Source organism: Phyllopteryx taeniolatus, chromosome 9, assembly GCF_024500385.1.
Source record: "Phyllopteryx taeniolatus isolate TA_2022b chromosome 9, UOR_Ptae_1.2, whole genome shotgun sequence".
Lineage (NCBI taxonomy): Eukaryota > Metazoa > Chordata > Actinopteri > Syngnathiformes > Syngnathidae > Phyllopteryx > Phyllopteryx taeniolatus.
In genome coordinates this window covers 6,802,309-6,829,108 of record NC_084510.1, presented here as the reverse complement: position 1 = coordinate 6,829,108, position 26,800 = coordinate 6,802,309, and the positions used below count along the sequence as shown (strand labels likewise).

Sequence of the window (26,800 nt, the reverse complement as noted above, 5' to 3'; positions counted from 1 at the left end):
ATAATTTCTCACTCGCCTTCTTCTCATCTGGCATCCACTGGACAGACAGACGTCTTAAACTTAAAAAAAAGAGTAGCTTAACCACTGTTAACCACAGTCCAACCGCTAGAGGCACCACAGAAAAGAGTGACTAGGGGTATGTTTGGAAATTCAATCTGACGCTCTCACTGCGCTCTGAGAGCGCAGTGTTCAGAGAGACACTCCATTTTCTATAAATTTACGAACAAGCGTGTTGTCCATTGGGAGGGATACATCAGTGCGTCTGCCATATTGAATGTGTCAGTTCTGCTTGTAAACATGTCGTCCTGACTGACACTCTGGCCGCTCTGTCTCCTCAGTCAGAGAGGCGGGAGTGCGCTGCGGCACTTCCAGAATGTGTCATAGAAGAAGAAAAGAGACAAAGAAGAAAGTAGCATTGACAGTGCTAAGAACTACCATGTGCTAACAGTAAAATCAAGCTAAGTAAAAGGAATCACAAGCGTTTCTCTTGGAAATAGAACATATACACATTAAGTCTGCCATGCTAAAATCCAGTGTTATTTCCTAATATCGATACAATCAATTGATTACCTTTTCAATCGATTTAAATTGTTATATTTACGTCCAGAAGGCTAACTTAGCGAGCACAGATAGATCCAGTTGGAACGTAGAAATATAAATCGATACATTGATAGATATATACATATATATATATATACACACACACAGTGGGTACGGAAAGTACATTTTTCACTCTTTGTTATATTGCAGCCATTTTCTGAAATTTAAGTTCATTTTTTTCCAAATTAATGAACACACAGCGGCGGCACGGTGGCCGACTGGTTAGAGCGTCAGCCTCACAGTTCTGAGGTGCGGGGTTCAATCCCCGTCCCCGCCTGTGTGGAGTTTGCATGTTCTCCCCGTGCCTGCGTGGGTTTTCTCCGGGCACTCCGGTTTCCTCCCACATCCCAAAAACATGCATTAATTGGAGACTCTAAATTGCCCGTAGGCATGACTGTGAGTGTGAATGGTTGTTAGTTTCTATGTGCCCTGCGATTGACTGGCAACCAGTTCAGGGTGTACCCCGCCTTCTGCCCGATGACAGCTGGGATAGGCTCCAGCACGCCCGCGACCCTAGTGAGGAGAAGCGGCTCAGAAAATGGATGGATGGATGAACACACAGCACCCCATATTTACAGGAACAAAATCGGAATTGTTGAAATTTTTGCAGATTTATTCTGTTCTGTTAGCCTGTTCACCCATGGGATGTTCCAAACAGGTTTTGATGAGCATTCCTCAACTTTCTCAGTCTTATTTGTCACCTGTCCCAGCTTTTTTGGAATGTGTTGCAGCCATAAAATTCTAAGTTAATGATTATTTGCTAAAAACAACAAAGTTTATCAGCTTGAACATTAAATATCTTGTCTTTGTAGTGTATTCAATTAAATATAGGTTGAACATGATTTGCAAATCATTGTTTTCTGTTTTTATGTATGTTTAACACAATGTCCCAACTTCACACATAAATGTTGAGTATCATCATCTGTACTCGCCATTGGTTCTGTCATGTCTTGTTACCAGATTAAGTAACCATTTCAGTGCAATACATCTTTTAATCAAAGAAAATACCCTTAAGTGTCTCATAGTTCCACTCACTTATACCAGATCCTTTTGCCTCGTGATGATAAAACATGCAGTTTGTCCTGATGTTAGCCCAAGGCTTGCATGCTTGGTTTTCGACACAATACAAGAGTGGTTTATTCACACAGGTATGTGCAGAGTGGAGTCTCCTGTAGGATGAAACAGCTGCACCTTTGCTAAAATACATCCAACAAACAAACATCCAACGAAACACAATGCAACTCTGCTTACCAATTTGTTCAGATGTACTGTAGTGTTTCACCTCTGCACGTCCAAACTGCAAATGAATGGCATTGCGTGAAGCCACAGCTGATTAATTTAACCGTGATAGTGCTTCCATGTAGTCTTGTGACCAGACTGTGGCCAGGGCTTGAAAGTGGCTGCAACCTCAGCCAGCCTAGTTTCCATGTCATAGGCGGAGAAACTAGGTGCGGGGATGGTTATTACTGGTATTTAAATTAAACCCCATTGGTACGTAACAGTTGAAGTGCAGAACGGCTTGATCACAGACACATTTTCAGAAATTGACAATAAAAGATTTATACTTTTTACACGTGAGTGGGCAGGCACTCTATCGAGTTGTATGAAAACAATAAAGGGTACATTTTTCACAATATGTCCCGTTTACTGTTTTCACTCAGGAAATGGAGCCATCGTGGATCTCCTTTATTTTTCAGTAACTATTTTCCTTCCAACACGCTAATGTGACCACTTGTGGGCTGCTGTTAACAGACAGCTTATATTGATAGCTGCAAGTTTCCACTGTCAGTTTTGTTGTATACTTAACGCTTGCACCGGTAGAGAAGAAAAGTCTTAAGAAAAAAAATATTTCCGAATGTAGAGATGATGACACTTACAACAGTATTTCCAGAAAGATGATAGCTAGAATTGTGGTAACGTCAGAATGTATTCTATTCTGTTGGCTAAAGAAAAACATACATACTGAGAGACCATTCAAATTTGACCTTGGCTTGACTGTAACTGTTGGCTTGACATTTCGACCAAGAGGTCAGTCAAAGCAGCCAAGGTTCAGAGCTCAGCCTCCCTATGTTCAAATAAGCGTATCAGCAATTTCCTTTCTATCTTGCATTGCATTGCACAGTTATGCAGCTCCCAGCCAGCCAGTATTATAATTCTATTACACATCACCATTATTTAGGACCTGACACTGTTCCCACAGTTTGACACAACAGGCCACACGTAGCATCAATTAACACCACTTGTGCATTATATTCCATCACTCTGATGTCGGGAAAAATCACTGAGCTGCCACTCACGTCATGGCAGATGTTGACTACATTCGGTCGGCAAACGTACAGTAAGTTTATCGCATGCCAGTCAATTTTCCAGTCCTTTTTTCCCCCCAGTCATTGTGAACATGCTTCAATTGCTTTAAGTTGTAGCGCTTTGATGATAAACCACAGAGGTGTCTCCAAAAGAAACAAGGGGAGCACAACCTTCATTCAGACAGCTCGCTTTAGTTTGAGATGCGTTGAGGTTTAGATTTTACCTCCTCCTCATGTACTTCGCTCCTGTCTCTCCGATTACCGCAAAATCCCCCCGATTTCATCTGTGGTGGTGGTGCATGTCTGCTGGGAGGCACGATACAGCAGCATGCAAATGTAATCTACACCTCTCAATCTGTCAAACAGTGATTGAATCTCAGCAGGAAGCCAGCTGGAGACATGCTGACACGACTGGCAAAGGGGCACGTGTATGTATCTGGTTTCATGTAACACATCTAGCAGGGGGTGGGGAGTAAAAACAGTAGGGGGTCAATTTTTGTGATGTGAGAAGGAGTGAAAAAGAGAAGTGCTCTATGGGCTGCTCGACTGAGAGATCTGGAAAGGATTAAAGCCGCCTGGAGATAAGAAAGAAGGCCAGAGCATGAAATTATGAATGTTGGACATTTCAGGTCAGCTCATTAAAGTATAGTGTGGACTGGTCTGCCACCCTTTTGGTAGTGTACCACTGCTGATGGCAGCCCCCCAAAAATCCTACAGGTTGGCATCAGCTAAATTGGTACCTTACTCAACTTTGGTTCATGGAAACTTTCCAAACATAAATCTAATGTAATATAGGGGTGGAAACATGGTGATGCAAACAGTTTATTTACATGTCACAATTTCATCATAAAAGGCAGACTGTACAGAGCAGCATGAGAAAAGTCAAAAGAAATGTAAACTTCCATAAGATTATCCAAATAAAACACATCGACTCTGCAAAAGAACAAACTGGTCTAGTGTATTAACAATCAAAGTTGAGCTAAAACCAATCAAATTGTGTGTGGCAGTTCGACTGGGATGGCGCTGTACCCAACACAATACTGACCTTTTCAATTAATTGGCAATTGAACCTGAGTTACTAAATAAATATGTAGAATGATCTCGTACATAACTGTATTTTTATTATGTATTTGATCTGAATATTGTAACTGATCAGATAAATAATGGGGAGTGCTATGTCTGTGTAGATTTTCAGTGTAATCCGCCAAGGTTGAATCAAGGCAACTGGACTGTCCTTGTGTGTCGAAGATGTTGCACCTTGAATCCAAAGGCTTCTTCAGTTCTAAAAATTTAGATGTGGAGTCGCTCTATTTATGCCTGGATGGGTGTGTTTCCTCGACGTGGTCAACAATAGGGTGTTGTTGTTGTTGTTGCTGCCCAGTGTGGTTAGTGAAATGGCTGCATACCAATCAGCCGTTCGCTCTTCTCGTGGCAAAACAGCTCGTTAGATCCACTCTTTGCGTTGAATGAGGCGATCATTGCGGGGAGAGATGTCGGGACGTTGCTATATGTAGACGATAGGTGATGTCTCAAACCTCCTCCTCTGATTGGCGACAGCTTTTCAAGTTTAACATAGACGGCTTCTTTTACAACTCTTTCAAACCAGCGGTCCTCCCGATTCAGAATTTAGACGTTGTTGTCCTCGAAGAAAATGTCTGTTCTTCTTGAGATGCAAATGAATCGCTGACTATGGACCCGAAGATTCCTCCAATGATACTGCGACATGCGCCTTGCAGCGGCTACACAAAGAAATTGCTTTTCTTAATGAGTAATGGGGCTTGATCTTGGGTCACTTACCGTGTATGACTTCACATAACCGTGCCAGAAGCATGGGTGCAGTTCCTGCTCATTGAAAGTATGAATGTGAGTGTCAATGGTTGTCTGTCACAACATGTACCCTGTTATTGACAGGTGACCAGTCCTGGGTTTCATCTGCATCTTGTCTGGTTAGGATAAGTGGTATAAAAAATGATTGGCTTTATGTTGCTTCATGTCAACAGAGCTGGGGTGATATGAACATTTGAACACTGACTTGGCTGCCTTATTCTGAACTATTTGAAGTTTGTTTAGGTTTGTGGATCAACAGTGACAGAAGCATGGAATAAACATGGCAGGATGAAGGTGTGCTTTGCTCCAAAAGCTGGTACCAGAGTGGAAAAATCTGTTTGTTTGCTTAGAGCATGTCAACAGATGCATCAGGACTGACAGTGTGGAGAGTGTTTCTGTGTTTACTTGAACATTGAGGCTTTTATCTATATCAAGCTCCTGTGTTGGAAGTGTCGGGGGAGCTTGTCTAGTGAGGGCTGAGGGAGTACAAGAGCTAGAAACCTTTGTTCCACATCTGGTAGTAGCACACCGACATCCGTGAGGCATCATTAGTTGGAGGATGAGCCTGCATTGAGCCACTAGAGCAAACACACGCACACACCTCACACATACACACACAGGCTAAAAAGCACCGTGCTGTGGACTTGAGCAAACACAGCCATTGCCTCGGAGGTCTGGTTAACAGGATGCACCTTCTTTCCTCGCATGTGACTTTCACGGATCTGCTCACCTCATAGAAAGAGCATTGTGCACTGACCGAGCTTCAACAGATATGATATAGAGTAATTGTGCGATATCTTATCATTAGAATGTAGTAAAACATTGGAAAACAAAACTTCTGAATATGATAACAGCAGTACCATCTTTCCATAGATTGACGCTTACCACAACGTATAAACATAAATGGGTAGTTGAAAATGGAATAGAGGGTTGCATAATTGCATTTCAGAAATGCAGTATGATAGACAATCTTCTGTGACCAAAATGTGAATAATGTTGTTACCCATGTTATTATAGTAAACGAAAACCAATGAAATTAAATAAAAAGTAGAAAGTTTAAAAAAAATAATAATAATAACTGAAACAAGATTTTAAAAAACAAAAACTAAATATAATTACAGGGAAAAGGTCCTTCGTTTTCATCTTTGTCAAATAATTTCATACATGAGCTTATGGCGTTTACTTGTAAATGTATTTATTTCGATGAATGCATAAATACAGAACAGATACAGAAGATCGAACAGTCATTTGGGAATTGTAGCTCACTTACTGTGTGTCGCCTAGAAGTCACGTCATCGGGAAGCGCCGTCATATTGACGGCTCGCCAGACCAAGCGCAAGTTTTGCCGCGAAGTTAACTTTTACGTCTAAGCTGTTTTTGTTGCTACATGTTGCTAATGGCAACGGCTAGACGGCTACCGACGAGCTAACGCCTTCACGGAACCTGCACGCCGGTTATTCATCTTTTGGGGAAAACGCCACTGTTTTCCGCCACGAAAGGCAGATGTGAAAACAGAAAATGAATTTGTCTCGCTTTCACAGCAGGTGATTAAACTACTCCAACAACATGATATGTTCATAGCATTACTTGGAAAACTTCCAAAGCGTTGTCACATTAATCATGGACTCAATAACAACAAAGTCAAAAACAGACTGGATGCCCTTTCAGTGGAGACACAGCAGCTAAAAGCAAGCTTACTTTCCTTCTATCTGTCTGTCTAACAATCACACATTTGAAAGTCCACTTGAAAAGTTGACAAATTAGCAACAAGGGATGGAAAACATGCCTAATAAGAACTTGTTGTTTTAAGTTAAACATATAAAGGCCATTTAAAAAAAAAAAAAAAAAAGGCCATACTAGAGCATGTGTGATGTATCTAATCTAACCTTAGAAGAATTATTATGCACTGCACTTATTGCAATTCAAATTCTGTGTACTGTTACACAGATTTGTGGCTGGTTGTTCATCTGTTAGTAAGTTAATAATTTTTTTTTAATGGTATTTTGTTGTTGTTGAGTTTTAATTACACAATACTCATTGTGATATTTTTTTTTTTTATATCTCACACTTGAAAAAATACCCCAAATAAAAAAACAACTAAAACTAATATTGAAACTAATAAAAAAATTAACTAAAACAAAGCATTTTTGAAAAAATATTAAAACTAATAGACACTAAAAAAACTGCTCTAAAAACAAATTAAGAATAATTGAATTTGAAAAAGAAAAGTCAAATTGAAATCAAAACTATAATGGAAAATCCCAAACTAGTATAACCCTGGTCATAACTTAGTAAGTAAGTAAATGTTCTTAATTTACAAATCACTTCTCGCAGAGAGGACTCGCAAAGTTCTTCACATGGTTAAAATCAGGGAATTTCCCACCGCAGGAACCTTTGCAGCAACTTCCCTAGCTACCTTGGTAGCTCGAGTTCCCCACGTCCCCACGGAAAAAAAACTACCAGGGTACGGAAGGTTCCGCCTGGGTTATTTCCTTCCTCCTGGCGATACCAGGAACTCCTTGGGGGGGGGGGCTTCGTTGATGAACAATGATTGGTTGACAGACATTTCAATTTGCATGATCATGCAGAAAAATGTAATCGCCTGAATGCCAAGGCATTAGTAAAAAAAATGGTCTTTCTGAATAAATAAATACATAAATAAATGCAGAAGCCTACAGATGACCATAGATTTGATTTATTATGATCAAACTTGTCGTGGAACTTTGCAAGGATTCAGGCTCATGTCCCAATTGCATTTTCCAGCTGATAAATCACATCTATAGTCATCTGCAAGCTCCTGTTGCACAATCTATTTAGGTATATAGGTAAGAAAATTCAGTCTTTTTTTTTCATACCATGACCCATTTAAATGGGTCAAATAAGAGCTAACAATGTGGAGATAGAGAGAATAAGCATAATGTTGGAGTCAGCCTCATTCCAAATTCGCCCTTGTTTACCAGTGTGAAATGATGGCACGCTGTGCTCTATCTCAGCATCATATCCCCAAGCGCCTGCTCATATTATGCTAATAGAATTTTAAATGAAATACATGGCTCCTTATGTCAGCAGGTCAAGGGTTTCCAGCCTCCCACAAGATAAGTCTCCTCCAGTTGAACAGCATCTCTGCAATCCCAACACGAATGAAAGGTGCACGAACATACACACTGGGAGGGCAGAGGCAATTTGTAGCATTAAGCTATCTGATAACACATTTCACAGACATTGCTCACACCAATTAGAGTGAATCAGCCAAGCACAGCCACCGAAGTGTCAACAAGCAGCCACACGGTCATGTTCGTACGTGGTGATGATAGGATTTGTTTCACTCTTCCCTCAGTGGTTCTGAATATAGACCACTGGGTTAATATTTGTCTGTGTGCAATGTGAATCCGAGACAGTCACACCATCGAAAGCAGTCATTCCCAAACATCAGTCCTTGAGGATGGACTTGAAAGCCAGACAAAAGGAGAAGAGCCTGCTTCTCTTTCACTCTTTCCCCCTCCTTGTCTCTTGTCTGGCCAAGCCTGGAGCGACATGACACATTCCCGCTGTCACAAAAGGGTGTGCCAAGCAGCACCAGGCGACATGGCCGTCGGTGTGAGAAGAAGCGTGCACAAAAGCACTTCTATTTGTACGCCCATCGGTGGAGTCAGGCCCTGAAGAGCACCTGATTCATTTCTTCTTGAGGGCTATTAATCTTTTCAAGCACCAGAATCACTTTGCCTCTCAGGAACCAGAGAGGAGATTGAGTTTTCGATTACAATCAACTCGAAGCGACGTGTCAAGAGGCAGAGGGGGTTGTCCTTGCTGCTGCATTTCACATATAAAACCAAAAACGGGAACATTTGTAGAACATGTTTTAAAAAGGGTCTATTCCCAAAAACGTCAAGTAACTTCAGAGTCAGGTTGTTCTTTTATTCTTACCTGACGGTTCACTTGTCCTTGTGTGGTTCGGCAGAGTGCAACAATGTAGGACATCCGACTTTTTGTTTTACTTGATTTTCTCTAAAAGACAGGCCAACCAATGCCAACCATTCAATAGATATTCTTGTGTTTGGTACTACAATGGGTGGGTAAGAACAACTACTGTATGTACATAGTTGAAGGACCCTTAAGTCGTTTCACACAGTTGCCTGAAAATTGTTTCATGTAGTCTTTTTGAAAAATACAGTAGTTGCTAGAGCAGTCCGAAAAGCTTAAGTATAGCAATAAAGTCGCTAAATTTGCAAGACTGTGTAGCCATCGCTCTGCTGTAACCCCGGTCGTCATGCTAAAAAAATGCATTTGCATGAGCCCGCCCACAAAATCAAGTGATTTTAACCAAATTGTGAGTATGCTGTAATTCTTTATTCTTTGTCTATTTTGACAGAAGAAACAGATGGCAACTGTTTCAAATGATGAAAAAAATTGCACAACATTTGACTTTTTTTTTGGCTAAGTAGAAGAACATATTGGACTATTTTGGCTCAAAAAAACACCAGAACAGCACACCGCCCATGTTTTGGCATACTTTGAGGTACTCAAGCTCAGGTATTGTATCTCTGTAATCAGGCAGATATAGTAGCTCTGTTTTTATGACGGTGATTTTAGTTTTGTTTTCACACCACATACACAACCAGCTCAGCTGCTTTCAATATTTATCCAATGCAATGGTGTGCACATAGTGTAAACAAAAAAAGGACAGTATATCAGAGGTTATTTAAAGGAACAATGCATGGTAATTTAACTAGCTTCTAAGTCCTATACAGTAGATTGAATATTGGCTTGTAATGAGGAGAAATAGTGAAGTTGTGGTTGACCAGCCAGGAAAACCTCTCATGTTAGGTTAGAGTTTTCAGAATTGTGTGCAGACCTCTACTAACTTTGCAGCATGCAGAAATGACCGGACAATGTTTTCAATTAATAATACATTTTCATTGCCTTGTAACCTTGTAACTTCCAATTTAGAGTCTTTTTTTTTTTTTTTTTTTTTAAGAAACAAAATATGGTCACAAAATTTTGAAATATTTTTCATTAGACACCAAATTCATGTTGACTAATGTCCATCGTGACTGAAACAGATACAACTTTACAACCCTCCTTCCATCCATTTCTTATATACCACTCATTCGGGTTTTAGGTGAGCTGGAGCCTATCCCAGCGATCTTCAGTTAACCTAGCATGCATGTATTTTGATTGTGGGAAAAAGCTGAAGTACACAGAAAAGCACAAGTTAAAGAGATGATTTATTACTCCGAAATCAAAGCAATGAGACGTCACATTAATTAGTCTTGTATAATTGATCCGCTACATTCTGTTCTGAGAAATATCTGTCAGTGATGACTATTAAATGCAGAGGAAACCCAATGCAATGTGACACTTGGTCGCAGATTGTACTGTCAGGCCTTTCAGCAGGCGGCTTTAAAGATGAAAAACAGTAACGCGTCCGAGTGTCACTTAATCAATGTGTGATACTCGTGGGGAGAGGGAACCATTGTCTGCAGAAGTACCGAGGCCCCCAATCGACAACCTCCACCTTACTCCTGTCCCCTGAATGAAGGAGGCTTTAAATGGGCTGACTTTCACTGCGTAACTCATCTGAGTCACAGCAGTGACTGCACCAGGTCCAGAGGGAGATATTGCACGGGGGATGTCGCAACTTGGGAGGTCCTTAACAACATCTTCCACCTGGGTTACACAAATCCTTCACAAAAATACAAGGGGCAGTCACAAAGTCATGAGCCCAATTTAATTTAACCAATTAATAGTATATTTTTTTCAGAAATGTTGATGGTTTTTAGTTTAAATACTTGTTTGGAGATTTATTTATACATGCAAATCAGTCGACTTGCGGCGAAATTCGCCATTTTGAACTCAAAATAAGCCATTTACGTGAATCGTATAGATCTAATGAGTTTTTCCTGGGGGTGGGGTGTCGCCGTTGCTGTTGCGTACTCCTTGAACACAGGCAGCTAGATCCATTCCACATATCCACCATCCACACACAGATATAATTTCTCAATATTTCGCCGAGGCGGATTAATATGCGAGCGCATCGGCCTGAGGTTCCACCTGTGCGCTCGGGACCACACAGGAGTCAAATGAGTTGACGAGACCAGAAAAAACACTTCCACCACTTCTGCTGTTAAGAAGTAACGGTACTTGTACTCCGTGACAATGATTTAAGTGTCACTCGCTACTTTTATTTATCAATTGTTGCATATTTGTCAACTATTTCGTGCGCGAGACTACGACTTCGACTTCCGCAATGGGCGCCGTTTGCTCTAATCCAATTTTAGCGCAAGTGATGTTTAAATCTAGTTCACCAATCAAACGACACAAGAAAGTCACATGACCTCACACAACGTGTTCTATTGGGCTTCCCGGGCATAGGTATTAACACGAGATAAACCAGCCCGGCTGATTATTGTGCCTACGTGGCCACCATGTTGGGAAGGTCGTCATTACCATGAAGGCAACGACCCGCTACTCATGTTTACATTTAAACGAACAAAAACAACACCTTTCATGTATTGTAGTATGTGTCTGGCACTGTCTGCCCAAACGTGGATATTTCAGCCCACCTATAACTTGAGAAAACACTGTGCAGTAAATTGCAGATGTTTTGTTGTAGTTTTGGCTGTGCATACACACACACACACACACGCACTCACACAACAACATCAGAATTTGCACGTTCACATTGTATTTTATTTTTTGATGTTATTGCTGTGGTTAAAAAAAATCTAAAGTTACTCACTATTTACTCAGTACTTGATTAATTATTTCACTGTGTACCTTTTACTCTTACTCAAGTATTTTTTTACTTTTTACTTGAGTCACATTATTGTCAAGTAACAGTACTCTTACTTGAGTACAATATTTGGCTACTCTACCCACCTCTGGAGCGGACATCCTCTATTGCTACGCTTACATTGAAGCAACATTTTTGCTCTTCAGATCAGCCCGTGTCGTATTTGTTGCACTGGTCTTTTGTATTTTCGTGTTGAGGTGCTGCGGGTCGTGACCCTGCTTGTGGTCCCAGCGGAACCGGGCAGCACACGTAACATCGACGCCAAGAGCTGGTCCGCTAGTACATCTTGTATGTAGGAAATGCACCTACAATTATATCATTAGTTTACAGATTTTGATGTTAAAAATTTATTAAGTGATGGAGCAATGTTAGGGATTATGTCACAACACAAAATTACCTAACTTCAAATTCAGAAATGGTCAATAAAAATGGTTTCCATGTCTGCTGTTAAATTTAAAAAAAAAAAAAAAAGTTTTGTTTCAGCCTGTCCTCTTCCTGGCAGCCATTTTTGGAAATTACATAATTTTTGGATGTCGTCACAAGCAGAGAGCTGTGATTGAATTTTTTGCTTTCGAAGGGGAACCACCACTAAACATTTTCAAAAGGTTGTAAAATGTGCGTGGATAAACTGCAATAGGCTATTGCACAGTAAAATAGTGGGTGTCCAGGATCAAAGCCAAAGAACAAGTGCCTGCTTTGAGTGACCTCTGTGGCAAAGAAAGGAGCTTGTGAAGTTCCTTTGGGTGGACAACCATCACCCATCTCGCACATACACCCGATCTGGCACCATCAGATTAACACCTTTTTGGACATTTAAAGGAGTTAGGTGTCAGCACTTCTCTGATGATGAACACGTTAAGGAATCCTCATTCATTCATTTTCCGTCCCGCTTATCCTCACTAGGGTCGCGGACGTGCTGGAGCCTATCCCAGCTATCTACGGGCGAGAGGCAAGGTACACCCTGACCTGGTCGCCAGCCAATCGCAGGGCACATATAAAGAAATAACCATTTGCACCTATGGACAATTTAGACTCTTCAGTTAGCTAGCATGCATGTTTTTGGGATGTGGGAGGAAACCGGAGTACCTGGAGAAAACCCACACAGGCATGGGAAGAACATGAAAACTCCACACAGGTGAAGCCGTATTTGAACTCGGATCCTCAGAACTGTGAGGCAGATGTGCTCGCCAGTCGACCTCCGTGCCGCCAGATAAGGAATCGGTCAAAAAAAAAAAAAAAAAAAAAGGGGTAAAAAAAAAAACGCAGTCTATGGAATTTTACAAGGGTGGCATACATGCCCTTGTTCATTGATGGACAGTCGGTGCTGAGAAAACGGGAAAAATCCCTACTTTCTGGGGTTTTATTTCTATGCATTGCAATACATAAATCTTGAGAAAAATTGGGGTCATTACTTTTTGACTGCCCCTCATTATTCCTGGGAACAAATCATCACTGGTGGTTTCCATCATTCACAATGTCTCAAAATGTAAATTTTTACATCCAAAGCAGCTCATATTTGGATTAAAATCTGAGCCGCATAAGTCATTTTTGTATTTTTAGGCAGTACAGTCATCCACACAATGTATTATCCCCGTGGTTGCTGCACCACTACCAGTGTCAGTTTGTCTCTGCAGCTCTATCTCACAGCTACCTCGGGCCCTGGGGTGCTCTTATCTCTCAAACAAACAGCTCCCATTCAGTAGCACCCATCTATCTAGCTGACATGTGCTTCCATGTTTGTTTTCTCTCACCCGGTACGAGACCGATGATATTGAGCTGTGTCGACAGAGCTCCTCCATTCATGCCGGATGAATCAATCACTCGTGCATGCTTAGTGCCGACACAGTTTTCCACTTCAGTCAATGTTTAGGAAGTGGATGGAGCTTTTCTTACGCTAGCATTATTAGCTACTTTGAGGTTGCTCTGACAGGTACCGAAATAGTCTCCAATTCAGTCTTAAATAAGATTTTAATGATTTTCAAAATGAAAAGAAACACTTTCATTAATACGTACCCAGCTTAGTTTTATTTATTTATTTCCGCAACACTCTTCACAGCCGTAATATACCTGTTCAACAAACAGCAACCAAAATTGACTATTGTGTAACACTGAATTCTCTGTAGACTACTGTACTCATCCAAAGATTGTTTGTAAGGGTTTCTTAGCAACCTGCAGTCACTAGATAAAAGTGAAATATTGTCTACACGTCAAATTCCTACTGGCTATTTATTCTCATTATGTTATAATCAAAAACAAAAGGTGCCCAAAATTTCTGAACCACAAACTCCAAAAGGTGTATTTAATAGCTATTTATTATAAGTCCTGCACATACAGTGACAGCCAGCAATAGTAAAACAACATATGGCAGGAAAAGCATTTGTTCCAACTACTGTCCGATGAAAAAAAAACTACAGTATCAAATATACATGCTGAGTAAACGAAAAGAAAAGATGAAAAATCTAAAATCTGAAAATATGCACCAAATCAGTAATGAACAGTACAGAACAGAACTGTAATGAACATGAAAGTCAATCACATTAGATGACTTACACAGAGGTTACATTTGAAAATAGTCTTCAATCAGCACATCATGAGATAACGTCCTGTGTATGAGGATCTTCCTGTTTTTGAACAATGAGCAGCGGGTTCCTGTGAGGGCTCGACTCCAATAAAGACCCACTGCTGCTCCCTCCTGATGACACGACGCTCTGCTGCGAACATTTTCTCTCTGCTTTAGGGCTTCCATTAAATTCTTGAGAGATTCTTAGCTCCCCAAGCTCCTGGATGAGCGGTCTGGCGCCTTCTGGGGCTTGGGGGAGGGTGTCGACTTTGCTCTCCGCTGACAGGATTGTGAGTGCTCGCTCCTGCTGGATGGAAACGCAGACGGCGGAGGTGTGTTGAGGGTTGAGAGGGCTGTCCTTAGATGACTCTCCTCCCCCGGATTCAGCATGAGCTTGCCCTTCAACTTCAGACTCGTCGTCTTCTTCCGAACTGCTGCTGTCACCGGAATGGCTGCTGGTGTGATATTCTGAAGCACTCTTGGAAGCTCCGTCTTCCTCCTCAACAACCATTGTGGCTGCCTCTTCTAGCTCCTCAATGTCCAAATCCAAATCTTTTTTCTGTAGGGAGACTTTTTGTAGTGCAGCGGCCAAAGCTGACAACTTCTTCGACCTGCGAAATTAAATATACATACTTAATGACTCAATTCAGGGCTCTTAATTCGCAAGATGCGTCCAACAAGCACATACTGTATCTCGACTCGGGAAATAATACAATTCATGGATGGATGGATATTTATCCAATTTTACCATTCATTATTTCTATGACAAAAATTACACATTTTATGGCATCTCTTAAGCAATTAAAACCTTTTGGGGTGTCTCAATTGCTTGCGGTTTTATGCTTTTCATGGCAGGGCTAAGTTCCCATCCTCTGCAAATAGTAGGGGTTCACTGTACGTGAAAATACATTTTTAATCTGGACTCTATAAAATGCTTTTGCAAAACAGCATCAATCTCTTTAAAAGTAAGTTGGAAAATGTATGTTTCATACAGTGGGAACGGAAAGTATTCAGACCCCCTTAAATGTTTCACTCTTTGTTATACTGCAGTCATTTGCTAAAATCATTTAAGTTTTTTTTGTTTTGTTATTAATAGGCTCCAGCACGCCCGCGACCCTAGTGAGGATAAGCGATACAGAAAATGGATGGATGGATGTACACACAGCACACCATATTAACAGGAAAAAAAACAGAATTGTTGAAATTTTTGCAGATTAAAAAAGAAAAACTGAAATATCACACAGCCATAAGTATTCAGACCCTTTGCTGTGACACTCATATTTAACTCGGGTGCTGTCCATTTCTTTTGATCATCCTTGAGATGGTTCTACGCCTTCATTGGAGTTCAGGTCTGTTTGATTATACTGATTGGACTTGATTAGGAAAGCCACACACCTGTCTATAGAAGATCTCACAGTGCTCACAGCTCACAGTGCATGTCAGAGCAAATGAGAATCATGATGTCAAAGGAACTGCCTGAAGAGCTCGGAGACAGACTTGTGGCAAGGCACAGATCTGGCCATGGTTACAAAAAAAATTCGGCTGCACTTAAGGTTCCTAAGAGCACAGTGGCCTCATAATCCTTAAATGGAAGACGTTTGGGACGACCAGAACCCTTCCTAGTGCTGGCCGTCCGGTCAAACTGAGCAATCGGGGGACAAGAGCCTTGGTGAGAGAGGTAAAGAAGAACTCAAAGATCACTGTGGCTGAGCTCCAGAGATGCAGTCGGGAAATGGAAGAAAGTTCTAGAACATCAAACATCACTGCAGCCCTCCACCAGTCGGGGCTTTATGGCATAGTGGCTCGACGGAAGCCTCTCCTCAGTGCAAGACACATGAAAGCCCGCATGGAGTGTGCTAAGAAAATATACCTAAAAGACTCCAAGATGGTGAGAAATAAGATTCTCTGGTCTGATGCGACCAAGATAGAACTTTTTGGGCTTAATTCTAAGCGGTATGTGTGGAGAAAACCAGACACTGCTCATCACCAATCCAATACAGTCCCAACAGTGAAGCATGGTGGTGGCAGCATCATGCTGTGGGGGTGTTTGTCAGCTGCAGGGACAGGACGACTGGCTGCAATCGAAGGAAAGATGAATGCAGCCAAGTACAGGGATATCCTGGACGAAAACCTTCTCCAGAGTGCTCAGGACCTCAGACTGGGCCGAAGGTTCACCTTCCAACAAGACAATGACCATAAGCACACAGCTAAAATAACCAAGGAGAGGCTTCAGAACAACTCTGTGACTGTTCTTGAATGGCCCAGCCAGAGCCCTGACTTAAACCAAATTGAGCATCTCTGGAGAGACCTGAAAATGCCTGTCCACCAACGTTCACCAGCCAACCTGACAAAACTGGAGAGGATCTGCAAGGAGGAATGGCAGAGGATCCCCAAATCCAGGTGTGAAAAACCTGTTGCATCATTCCCAAAAAGACTCATGGCTGTATTAGCTCAAAAGGGTGCTTCTACAAAATACTGAGCAAAGGGTCTGAATACTTAGGGCTGTGTGATATTTCTTTTTTTTTTAATAAATCTGCAAAAATCCGTTTTTTTCTGTCAATATGGGGTCCTGTGTGTACATTAATTAGGGGGGAAAAATGAACAAAAGATTTTAGCAAATGGCTGCAATATATCAAAGAGTGAAAAATTTAAGAGGGTCTGAATACTTTCCGTACCCACTGTATGTACCACATATTACTTTTACTAGTTTTATACAACCTTCACATGTATTACTGTTCCATAGCTCTTAAGGCTTCTTTACAGTCGCGAGGGCGGCGACCGCGCTGACATCACTGCGGTTGTCCCGCGCGTAGTTTGCCTTTATACTCGAGCGCAACCCACGCGCGCAGTTTTGAAAATGTACTGCAGTTCACCTCCAAGTTGGGGGTGTCGCTACAGCTGTTATTGGGTAGGACACCACAGGGTGGAGTTTCCTCTGCATTTTTTTTTCCCGGTAGGTGTTTTTACTTTCCTTTCAGTAACAAGGAACAAAGCAACAATGGCGACCGTTGAACAGTGTCTGCTCGAAAAAATGGACCTAGGTGACCAGATGAAACGTTTAATTATGCTGCAAAATCGATCAAGAAGGCGGCGGCAGAGTTGGTATGTAGAACCGCACGCTGAGTACGTCATCACAGCATGTGACTAAAACAGACCAATCACGAGAGATGATCTCCGCGGCGTTCTTCGCGCAGCAATTTTTGCCATGTGCGCGTCAGGCTACACAGAGGGCCCGCGCGGGCTAATTTGTCGTTCACGTGATGAAATGCAGGCAATGTTGGCCGCGCAAGCGCGGGAGTATAAAGAGGCCTTAAGTCAGCACATTACTTATGTGTCCCCCGGCCATGTTGTGACTACTAGCTGGTTTTCGGCCATGTTGTGCGTACAAGCTGTTCCGGGCCATGTTGTGACTACGAGCCGTTTTTCTCAGTCTCTGCATGTACCCATTCCGATAAAGATAAGTTTGAGTGCAGCTGGACAAAGATAATTGTTTTCTTTCCTTTTCTTCTCTGACTCTCTCCCTTGTATATAATGAAGGTGTGTCTTTGCTTGCTCTTCAGTCAGGGGTAACAACTCGTGACGACTAGTACCTTTTCCTCTCTTTGCAAAGATTTCTTCTTTCTTGTAATAAAACCCCACAAAGACAAGATTGGTTCCTTACTTATTCTGTCAGAAAGATTTGCCAAAACAAAAGAATATTAATACAATAATAATTAATAAAATCCCACAACTTCCCTTAATGTTTTCGAGTGAGTGCCTGCCGCTGCCTACTTAATAGACAATCAACTACAAATGCTAGGTCAATTAACCAAATCCAATTGTCATCCAAATATTACTGACTAAATAGATCAGAATTGGCAGAGGACGCTCAATAAAAGTGAAGGAATGTTAAACAGCTAGGAAAATGAGTGGTGCTGATGCAAGCAGTTTGGCTCCACTCCACAACTACTGCTCTCACTGCCAGACAAAATAAAAGCCTGATAAACTAAAGGTTTGCATGTACTAACTGGGTGGACCCAGGATTGTGTATACCAAAAGTCAAGCAGTTCATTTTGCATCTTCTCTGAGGAGTAAATGCAAATAAGCGCAATGTGATTTATCAAACCTGAGATGAATTGCAGTGGCTGATTTTTCATCTTTCAACACCCTGTCTGAAAGGCAGGTGGAAACCCGCTCCGCTGTGCGTGACCATGACTACGGCTATTGTGGCAGGGGGAGGTGCAGGCAAAATGAGCAGCGCCTCAGAGAATGGATCTTTTCTGCTTGTGTCGACATTGTTGAAATGCCAGAAACAAACATTTCTGGCCTCTCACAGAGCTGTTTTCAGGTGTCCTGTGCCAAGTTTTAAGCACAATGTTAGGCAGGATGAGCGGATACAGCCGATTGCCATGCACTCGGGGCGAGTTAAATCAAATAAAACATCGCTTTAATGCGGGTGCCGGCTTCCTAGAAATTATCAGAGCAATAGATTCCTTTTCTGTAACGGTATTATACGTTTGTTTGCCTCTTCCACGAAAACTTCAAACTTCATTTTGCGCTTGCGTGGTTGTCCCAAATTTTCCATGGTGAAAACCATCAGAGCTACAGTCCCCTCCAAAAGTATTGGAACGGCAAGGTCAATTGCTTTCTATTTGTTGTATACTGAAGACATTTGGGTTTCAGATCAAAAGATATGAGACAAAAGTTCAGAATTACAGCTTTCATTTCATGGTATTTACATCTACATGTGTTAAACAACTCAGGACAGAGCACCGTTTGTTTCAAGCCACCCACATTTCAAGTGAGCAAAGGTATTGGAACAGACATGATTAAATGAACTTAAAGTGAATAACATTTAATATTTGGTGGCATAACCCTTACTTGCAAGAACTGCATCAACCCTGCGATCCATTGACTTCACCAAACTGTTGCATTCTTCATTTGAAATGCTTTTCCAGGCCTTCACTGCAACATCTTTCAGTTTTTGTTTGTTTATGGGGGTGTCCTTCTTCATTGTCCTAATCATGAGGTAAAATGCATGCTCTATTGGGTTAAGGTCTGGTGATTGACTTGGCCAGTCTAAGAACTTTCCACTTTCGATGAAGTCCTTTGTTGTGTTGGCAGTGTGTTTTGGGTCATTGTCTTGTTGCATGATGAAGTTTCTCTCAATTAGTTTGGACGCATATTTCTTTAAATTGCCAGACAAAATGTTTTTCCAACCTCCACAGGGCAGAAGGTGAAGGTAACACAATCCACTGTTCAAAGAAGACCAAGAGAAGAAATATAGAGGCCATACCACAAGACACAAACCACTCATCAGCAAAAACAATCAGAAGGCCTGATTGGATTTTCCAAAGTACAGAGATGAGCATCTCTGTACAAAACGAAAGTTTTGGAACAAAGTTTTATGGACTGATGAGACCAAGATTAACCTCTATCAAAGTGATGGAAAGGCCAAGTATGGAGAAAGAAAGGATCCAAAACACACAAGCTCATCTGTGAAGCATGGTGGAGGTAATGTCATGGTTTGGGGTTGCCTGGCTGCTTTTGGAACGGGCTCACTAGTCTTTATTGATGAAGTAACTCATGATGGTAGCAACAGAATGAATTCTGAAGTCTACAAAACGATTTTGTCTGGCAGTTTACAGAAAAATGCATCGAAACTAATCGGGAGAAGCTTCATCATGCAACAAGACAATGACCCAAAACATACTGCCAACAAAACAAAGGACTTAATTGGGGGGGAAAGAGGAAAGGTCTTAAGGCCTCTTGATACTCCCGAGCTCGCGCGGCCCACAACACCCGCATTGCATCATGTGACCGACACATTGGCCCGCACGGCCCCTTCTAAGAGACTTGACGCGCACACGGCAAAAATTGTTGCTGCGCGTAGAACGCCACAGAGATCATCTCTCGTGATTGGTCCGTTTTAGTCACATGCGGTGATGATGTAGTCAGCGTGCCCCTTGGTTCAAACATACCATCTACGCGCCGCCTTCTTGATCGTCAATGGGTCGCAGGCTTGATGCAGTTATTGCAAGTAAGGGTTATGCCGCCAAATATTAACTAATTCACTGCCAGCCGTTTCCTGAGCAGGGAACCCCTAGACTGCCAGGCATTTTCACCGATTTACCAAGCCCCACAGAATATTATGCACTATGACGATGTACAACACCAAAACCACCAAATGAAAGATCAACTCTCTTCTTTCATCAGAAAAAAAGGTTTGTCTCCAGCTTATATCAGCAGTCAAATATAGGCTATTTTCAGCCAAATCTGTTTCTGGAGGGAAAAAAATGAGAAAACAGCCTTTTTGTGAAAGCAGACACATCAAGCAGAACAATGACTTTGACACACCAATATTTTTTTTCTTTAGTGAAAATCTCAAACATCTGAACATAAAACAACACTGAGAAAGTACTTTTGACTGAATAATAATTTATTTACAAGTATAACAATGTACAGAATTTACATTAAACAAAAATGCATGAACAAATGGGCCTCCCACACTTGCAAATTCTCCTCCTATACTGATAGTCCAGGTTTTTATTACCTTGCGCATAAAATCTAGCAAAGTTTTATCCACATCTTATTTTATTCTTCTGTTGGCATTGAATGGGATCTTGTGTGGTTGTCATTCTCCTTGAAACCAGTCACTACTTTTGCTCAAAGCAGAACCTGTGCAGTTTGGAAATATAACTATTACTATAAAAATACATTGTTGAAAATGCTGTCATGCGACGTGGAGAAAAAAAGCTTTCAATTACCTTTTTTTGTCTGCACTGCGTACTGGAATGGGAGTCGAACGTCTGCTGGATGCATAACCTGTAAGTTTTAAAAAATACATACCATTACTAGAGAATACTTTTTATTGATGACGTGTTTTGCAAGGGTTAATAAAACAACATTACTTTTCCTCTGCGCAATCCTAAAAGATGCTCGACCCGCGGGTGTTGAATTCCTGCAAGATGGATGAAATGGAAAATTAAAATCAGTACTGGCAACAGAGGTTACATTTTAATGTGAACTAGTGGGACTAAATATGTTTTTTATGTAACAAGGATTGAAGGAGCGTGTTTGCTCGCTAAATGTAGCTAACGCGAGATGCAAACGAGTTACCTTCGTCTTCGCCGGACTTCGTCGATCTTCATCGGAGGAAGCTCGCCTGGCTATCCAAAAGGGAGTTCACTCGCTGACGATTCTGGATCCCATTTATCCAAATCCTGGTCGGCAGACGATCAGGCAGCAAGCGGCCGAGAGCATCTCGCCATATGTATGGGCCGCCATTTTGCGTGATAGCCTTTATTCCCTTGGCGCAATAAATTTCTAGTACCGAAAGATTTTTTTTTTTTTTTAAAGATTTTTTTTCATTATGTTTCTCTCTTCTCATTGTCTCTTGTACCCCGCCTGCCCCCCTCCTTCTTCTTCCTCTGAGGGAGGGACATTCACCTCAAGGTATTGTTGCCCCCTACAGGGTGACAATCCTCACTGCAGTTATCCAGAGGCTTGACGATCACACATAAACTGCACAAGACCCTCCCCCACCCATTACGCCATTGACGTCTTTAGACGGCATTGGCAGGGAATAGATGGATTCTTAATGACGTCTGTGCACGGCATTGGCAGGGAATGAGTTACATGTTATTCACTTTAAGTTCATTTAATCATGTCTGTTCGAATACTTTTGCTCACTTGAAAAGTGGGTGGCTTCAAACAAAATACCATGAAATGAAAGCTGGAATTCTGAACTTTTGTCTCATATTCATCTTTTGATCTGAAATCCAAATGACTTCAAGTATACAACAAAAACAAAGGAATTTACCTTGCCGTTCCAATACTTTTGGAGGGGACTGTACCTAAAGCGCAAAACTTTTTTTAAATACGGTGGTCCCAACAGCGCACGCAATCTGCCATAGTGAGTGAACACGCATTTTAGTGCCTACTATTTGGAATCTTAGTAAAAGATCAGAGTCTTTGTAAATCAACATGTCCACCAACAGCACAGGCAGTCTGGCAGAGTGAACATGCAACTTAGAGCACGCTATTTGGGATCTTAGTAAATCAGGCCTGAGATTCAACAATGCCCTCTGCCTCCAACTATAAATGAAATTATTACTGAAACTGCAGAGAGAGAATAGTTAAACAGAGTGGATCAACAAAAGCAATGCCTCCGTCCTGCAGCTACAGTTTTATAGTTTTAACACACAAACTCCAGTCCAGTGAGAGAAAGTGTTTTATTGCTGTTGAAAGTCCAAGCAGGCTTCTATTGTGCATAACGATGCTACTGCCAGTACATTCATTCGTATTCATGGCGGAAATGCCTGCCATGGTGTCTCAGTGCCCCAAAAAACTAACACTGCAATTTGGCCATACGTGCTGCCCCCTTTGCCACGGTGATTACGAGCTGACCTCTCTGGGTCACTAAGATTCAGACTGTGTCCATTCAAGTTGAAGTAACAGATTTGAGCTCTGGTGGTGTGTGTGTGTGTGTATGTGTGTGTGTGCGTGTGTGTGTGTGCGCGTGTGTTGCGAGTAAATCCTTTGCTGTCATTTACATTTTCACACTCAGCTCCTGTTACCCACTGTAGTCCAATTGACCTACTGCTGTGTCCGACAACTGTTCCCCTTCAATACGCAGTCCTAATAGGCTCCTTTTTTTCTGAAGAAGTGTTTTTTTTTTCCTTTTTAGGCATCTTAAACTGTGCATTAATTAACACGACTGAGCGACTATGTAAAGAGATCTCAGAGTAGGTGCGCTGATTCATATTCTGTAGAGACAAACTGAATCAAACTAAAAGACAATATTTAACTGCTTTAACACATTGAAGAAATATTGGTACTATAACACTGTTGTCTACATTATCCTTTCAAAAGTCAAGTTTCCACCAAGCAGTAATGCTTGGTTCTGTTTGGTACTTGACAATTTTTGTGTTTCATATCTGTGCTGTCACTTTTTGACACAGTGGTATGGTACTAACCACAGCAGTAAAACACCTAATGGATGAAGCTATACACACTACATAGACAAAGATATCCAGGACTAGACCCCTTAACATAATTAACTTTGTAGAAACAATTTGGGTCGTGACCGAAAGAACAAGATCACGGATACAAGCGGCCGAAATGAGTTTCCGGACTCTCCCTTAGAGATAAGCCGCTGCTCCTCCGCATTGAAAGGAGCCAGATGAGGTGGCTCGGGCATCTAATTAGGACGCCTCCCTGGTGAGGTGTTCCGGGCATGTCCCACCGGGAGGAGACCCCGGGGATGACCTAGGACGCTGGCCTGTGAACCCCTCGGGACCCCCTCAGAAGAGCTGGAGGAAGTGGCTAGGGAGAGAGAAGTCTGGGCTTCCTTGCTGAGGGTGCTGCCCCTTGTGGAGCGGTGAAAGAATACCCCAGCCCCTTGGGCTGGTTTTACACTGCAGGTCTTAATGCCTGATTTCGATTTGTTGGCTTTACCCGATCTATTAACATCTAGTTTCAAAACACCCATATCTGGTATCACCGTGCTTACATTTGCTGAACACCAGAAACAACCTACATGCATATGTGCCGAAAATGTAGGTAAACAAAAAGTCAGTACAGAAGTGACACAGAAGTAAACTGACATACAAAACATTACAAACTATTTAGTTTGGTCAGGACTGACTATTCCCCTAAAAGGTTCAAAAGGCAAGCAGCCTAGGCATTACTCCACTCAGGCATTACTAATGGGCTATTCATGTAATACATTGACCAAACAAATAAACCAAAAAAACTTGCCAGCTACTATAAATTCAGCCTTGCAAACTGACAAAACATGGGCAGTAAGTGAGATTTTGAGTCCTAGGTCTTGACAGGTCAGCCGAAACAATATACACGATCATATCATATGCAATCACTTGACAAAAAGGAAATGATCCTGTGTAGCAAGAAAACCACAGCTTTGGTAAGTGCATTCAGAACATTTTGTAGCCTATAAAGACTAGACGAACCGAGTTCAAAGTTCAACTCAACTTATTACAAATAGACAAAAGTCTGAAGAAAAACCACACATGATAAAGGTAGACTTCACTGATGATTTGTGAATAAAGTCTGAATGGGGGTTGTTTGCGGTATCCAACAGTGCGAGTGGGGCAGGAGAGGCTCCTGCAGAACAGCCACTTCAAAGACTGCCCTGTGTTCTCTTCCCCCCGTGGGAAGTCATTATTGAGTTAGCATTGGAGAGGCAACCTTGTTTTTCCTCCCCTCTCTTGCTCTGTGGTGGGAGAAGCTTGGCCTGTGGTGAATACAAAAGCTCTGTCCAGGAGGGGGAGGGTTAACGTTATACACAAACCAGTCATTACTACACTGCTGTTGTGGCTAGCCTTCATTAAACTGAGAAGAGCTGGCTCTTTCTAGGTTGGAAAACTTTAGGTAAGACAAAGATGCCTCCATCTGCCAAAGTGCTTAAATAAAAATGGGTGGAGTGTGTGTGTGCGAGAGAGAGAGAGAGAGAAAGTTCAGTGTCTGTGTATTTGAGTTCAATTACAGTCTGACAATCCTTTCATCGTCTTTGTGTTCAATGAATGAGAACCGTATTCAGCATGTCTGCCTGTGCTCTTCAAAACATTTCAGATAAAGTGTGTCTTCAGATGTATAAATCCATGTCAGTTGAGGACCCGATTTCCTTTCACTCTCTGGGAAATAAAAGCAAATGTGGGGAGATGTGATCTATCGCTGTGACTGACTACTGAAACGGAAGCCCATTGGAGTTTCAGATATGAGGAAGACGATCTGCAAGCCTGTTTTCCAGCTTCAAGCTGCAAAACAAAACTAGTTACACTACAAACATCACTGTTATACAAATATAAGTGTAGATTTTCTTATTTGAGGTGAAACTTTGGTTTTACCTGGCTTTTATACTGTCGTCAGCTCCAACTTTCACAAATTGGTGTTACAAATAAGGACCTATTGAGGTAAATCATTTCATAAATTTAATTCTGATCCATTTATGCAATTAATTTCATGCATATTCCTTATAGCAGTGCCTACAGGAGTTTATCTACTGAACTGCAGAGAGAACCAGTTGCCTTTTAAGGGAAATCTGTTTATTTGTTCTAATGTACTTTCATAATAATAATTATATTGTCCACAAATTATTAAAATAGTACATATTACAAGCATTATTATCGAGAAAACACTACAGGAACATAAAAATGCAAACTCTCAGGTGAGAACAAAGGTGACTGGAAAACTAATCACCGGAAAGGATGCTTTTGCCACATAACGCAAGATCAGATTTTATATACTGTGCAGGAAACTCATTTACAATATATGAGTGACTGCCAGCAGGACTCCAGAATTGGGCCCATCTGAGAGATGGTTAATATGCCTTTATAAGTGCTGCTGTTTTTGTTAGCAACATGGTTCGAATTGGCTCAGCAGTTAACTCTTGATTGAGGTGATTATAGAGTTGCCACCTGTTTTTTTTTTCTGAGGACAAAAAGATGCATCTATTTGGGCGATGTGCTTATTTATTTCAAGAGGATGATGCACCCGGTGATTAACTGAGACACTTCTAGTATTCATGTAAATACAGTATACGCGTTAGAAGAATAGCTGCCAATGTTGATCACTTTGATTATCTGTGCTGCAGGCGGCACGGTGACCGACCGGTTAGAGCGTCTGCCTCACAGTTCTGACGACCGGGGTTCAATCCCCGGCCCCGCCTGTGTGGAGTTTGCATGTTCTCCCCGTGCCTGCGTGAGTTTTCGCCGGGCACTCCGGTTTCCTCCCACATCCCAAAAACATCCATGGTAGGTTAATTGACAACTCTAAATTGCCTGTAGGTGTGAATGTGAGTGCGAATGGTTGTTTGTTTGTATGTGCCCTGCGATTGGCTGGCAACCAGTTCAGGGTGTACCCCGCCTCTTGCCCGATGATAGCTGGGATAGGCTCTAGCACTCCCACGACCCTTGTGAGGAGAAGCGGCTCAGAAAATGGATGGATATGTGTGCTGCAAACCAAGCTCATTCAAAGATTGGTTGTGAACTGACAAGAAACCTAACAGCCCACCTAACAATGTGGGGGGCACGTGGATTATGGGCAGATTATAAATATTCTGATCACTTCATAGGAACACCAGTTGAATAAAATGATGCATTTCCTTGTTCCTGAAGACACTTGATGAAATAACAAATGACACAATGCATTACAAGGCATTTGAACAGCCAAGTAATAATTTCTTACTACTTGGATATTTTGAATGTTTGATGAGAATTTTTCTCTGGTATAAAATTTGGAAGCTTGTAAGAAGGGCATTTGAGAAACAACAAACAACTACTGTAATTTGGATTTAAAGTGGAATTGGAGTGGGTAATTATTTTGTGTAATGTGTGTAATTTTATTAATGTGTAAGTCTCAGAGCTGCCAACCTGTAAAAATTCACTTCCAGAACAATTTGTCTGGATTTCCAATTTTCAAAATTTTGTCAAGAACGTTACCATGGGACAGTCATAATCATAATTGTTAATAAATTATGTCTTCAATATTTGAATATTTTAATCACATGAACTTTGTAATGTTGGACGCAGTTGCACCCTGAATCAAAGTACTAGTATATGAGATTTAGATGTGCCATCAACAAAAATATGTCTATAGACGGTGGATTAATTCGCCTTTGACAATTCTGTCAATTAATGTCTTAAATCTATTAAATCATATTAATCAGATCTCAAACGTCAAAATGAACTCCGTTATAAACTATATAACTCT

The 26,800-nt window shown here is 41.5% G+C and overlaps 1 protein-coding gene across 3 annotated transcripts in view; it reads right to left on the bottom strand.

Moving 5' to 3' along the window:
* Positions 1-13,820: 13,820 nt before the first annotated feature.
* Positions 13,821-26,800, bottom strand: part of shq1 (SHQ1, H/ACA ribonucleoprotein assembly factor) — a 48,244-nt gene continuing 35,264 nt past the window's right edge. For all 3 annotated transcript variants that reach the window (XM_061785120.1, XM_061785119.1, XM_061785121.1), the window contains one exon: positions 13,821-14,697. In XM_061785120.1, coding sequence (XP_061641104.1) covers positions 14,115-14,697 — 583 coding nt within the window. In that variant the 3' untranslated portion in view covers positions 13,821-14,114. The remainder of the gene's footprint in view (positions 14,698-26,800) is intronic.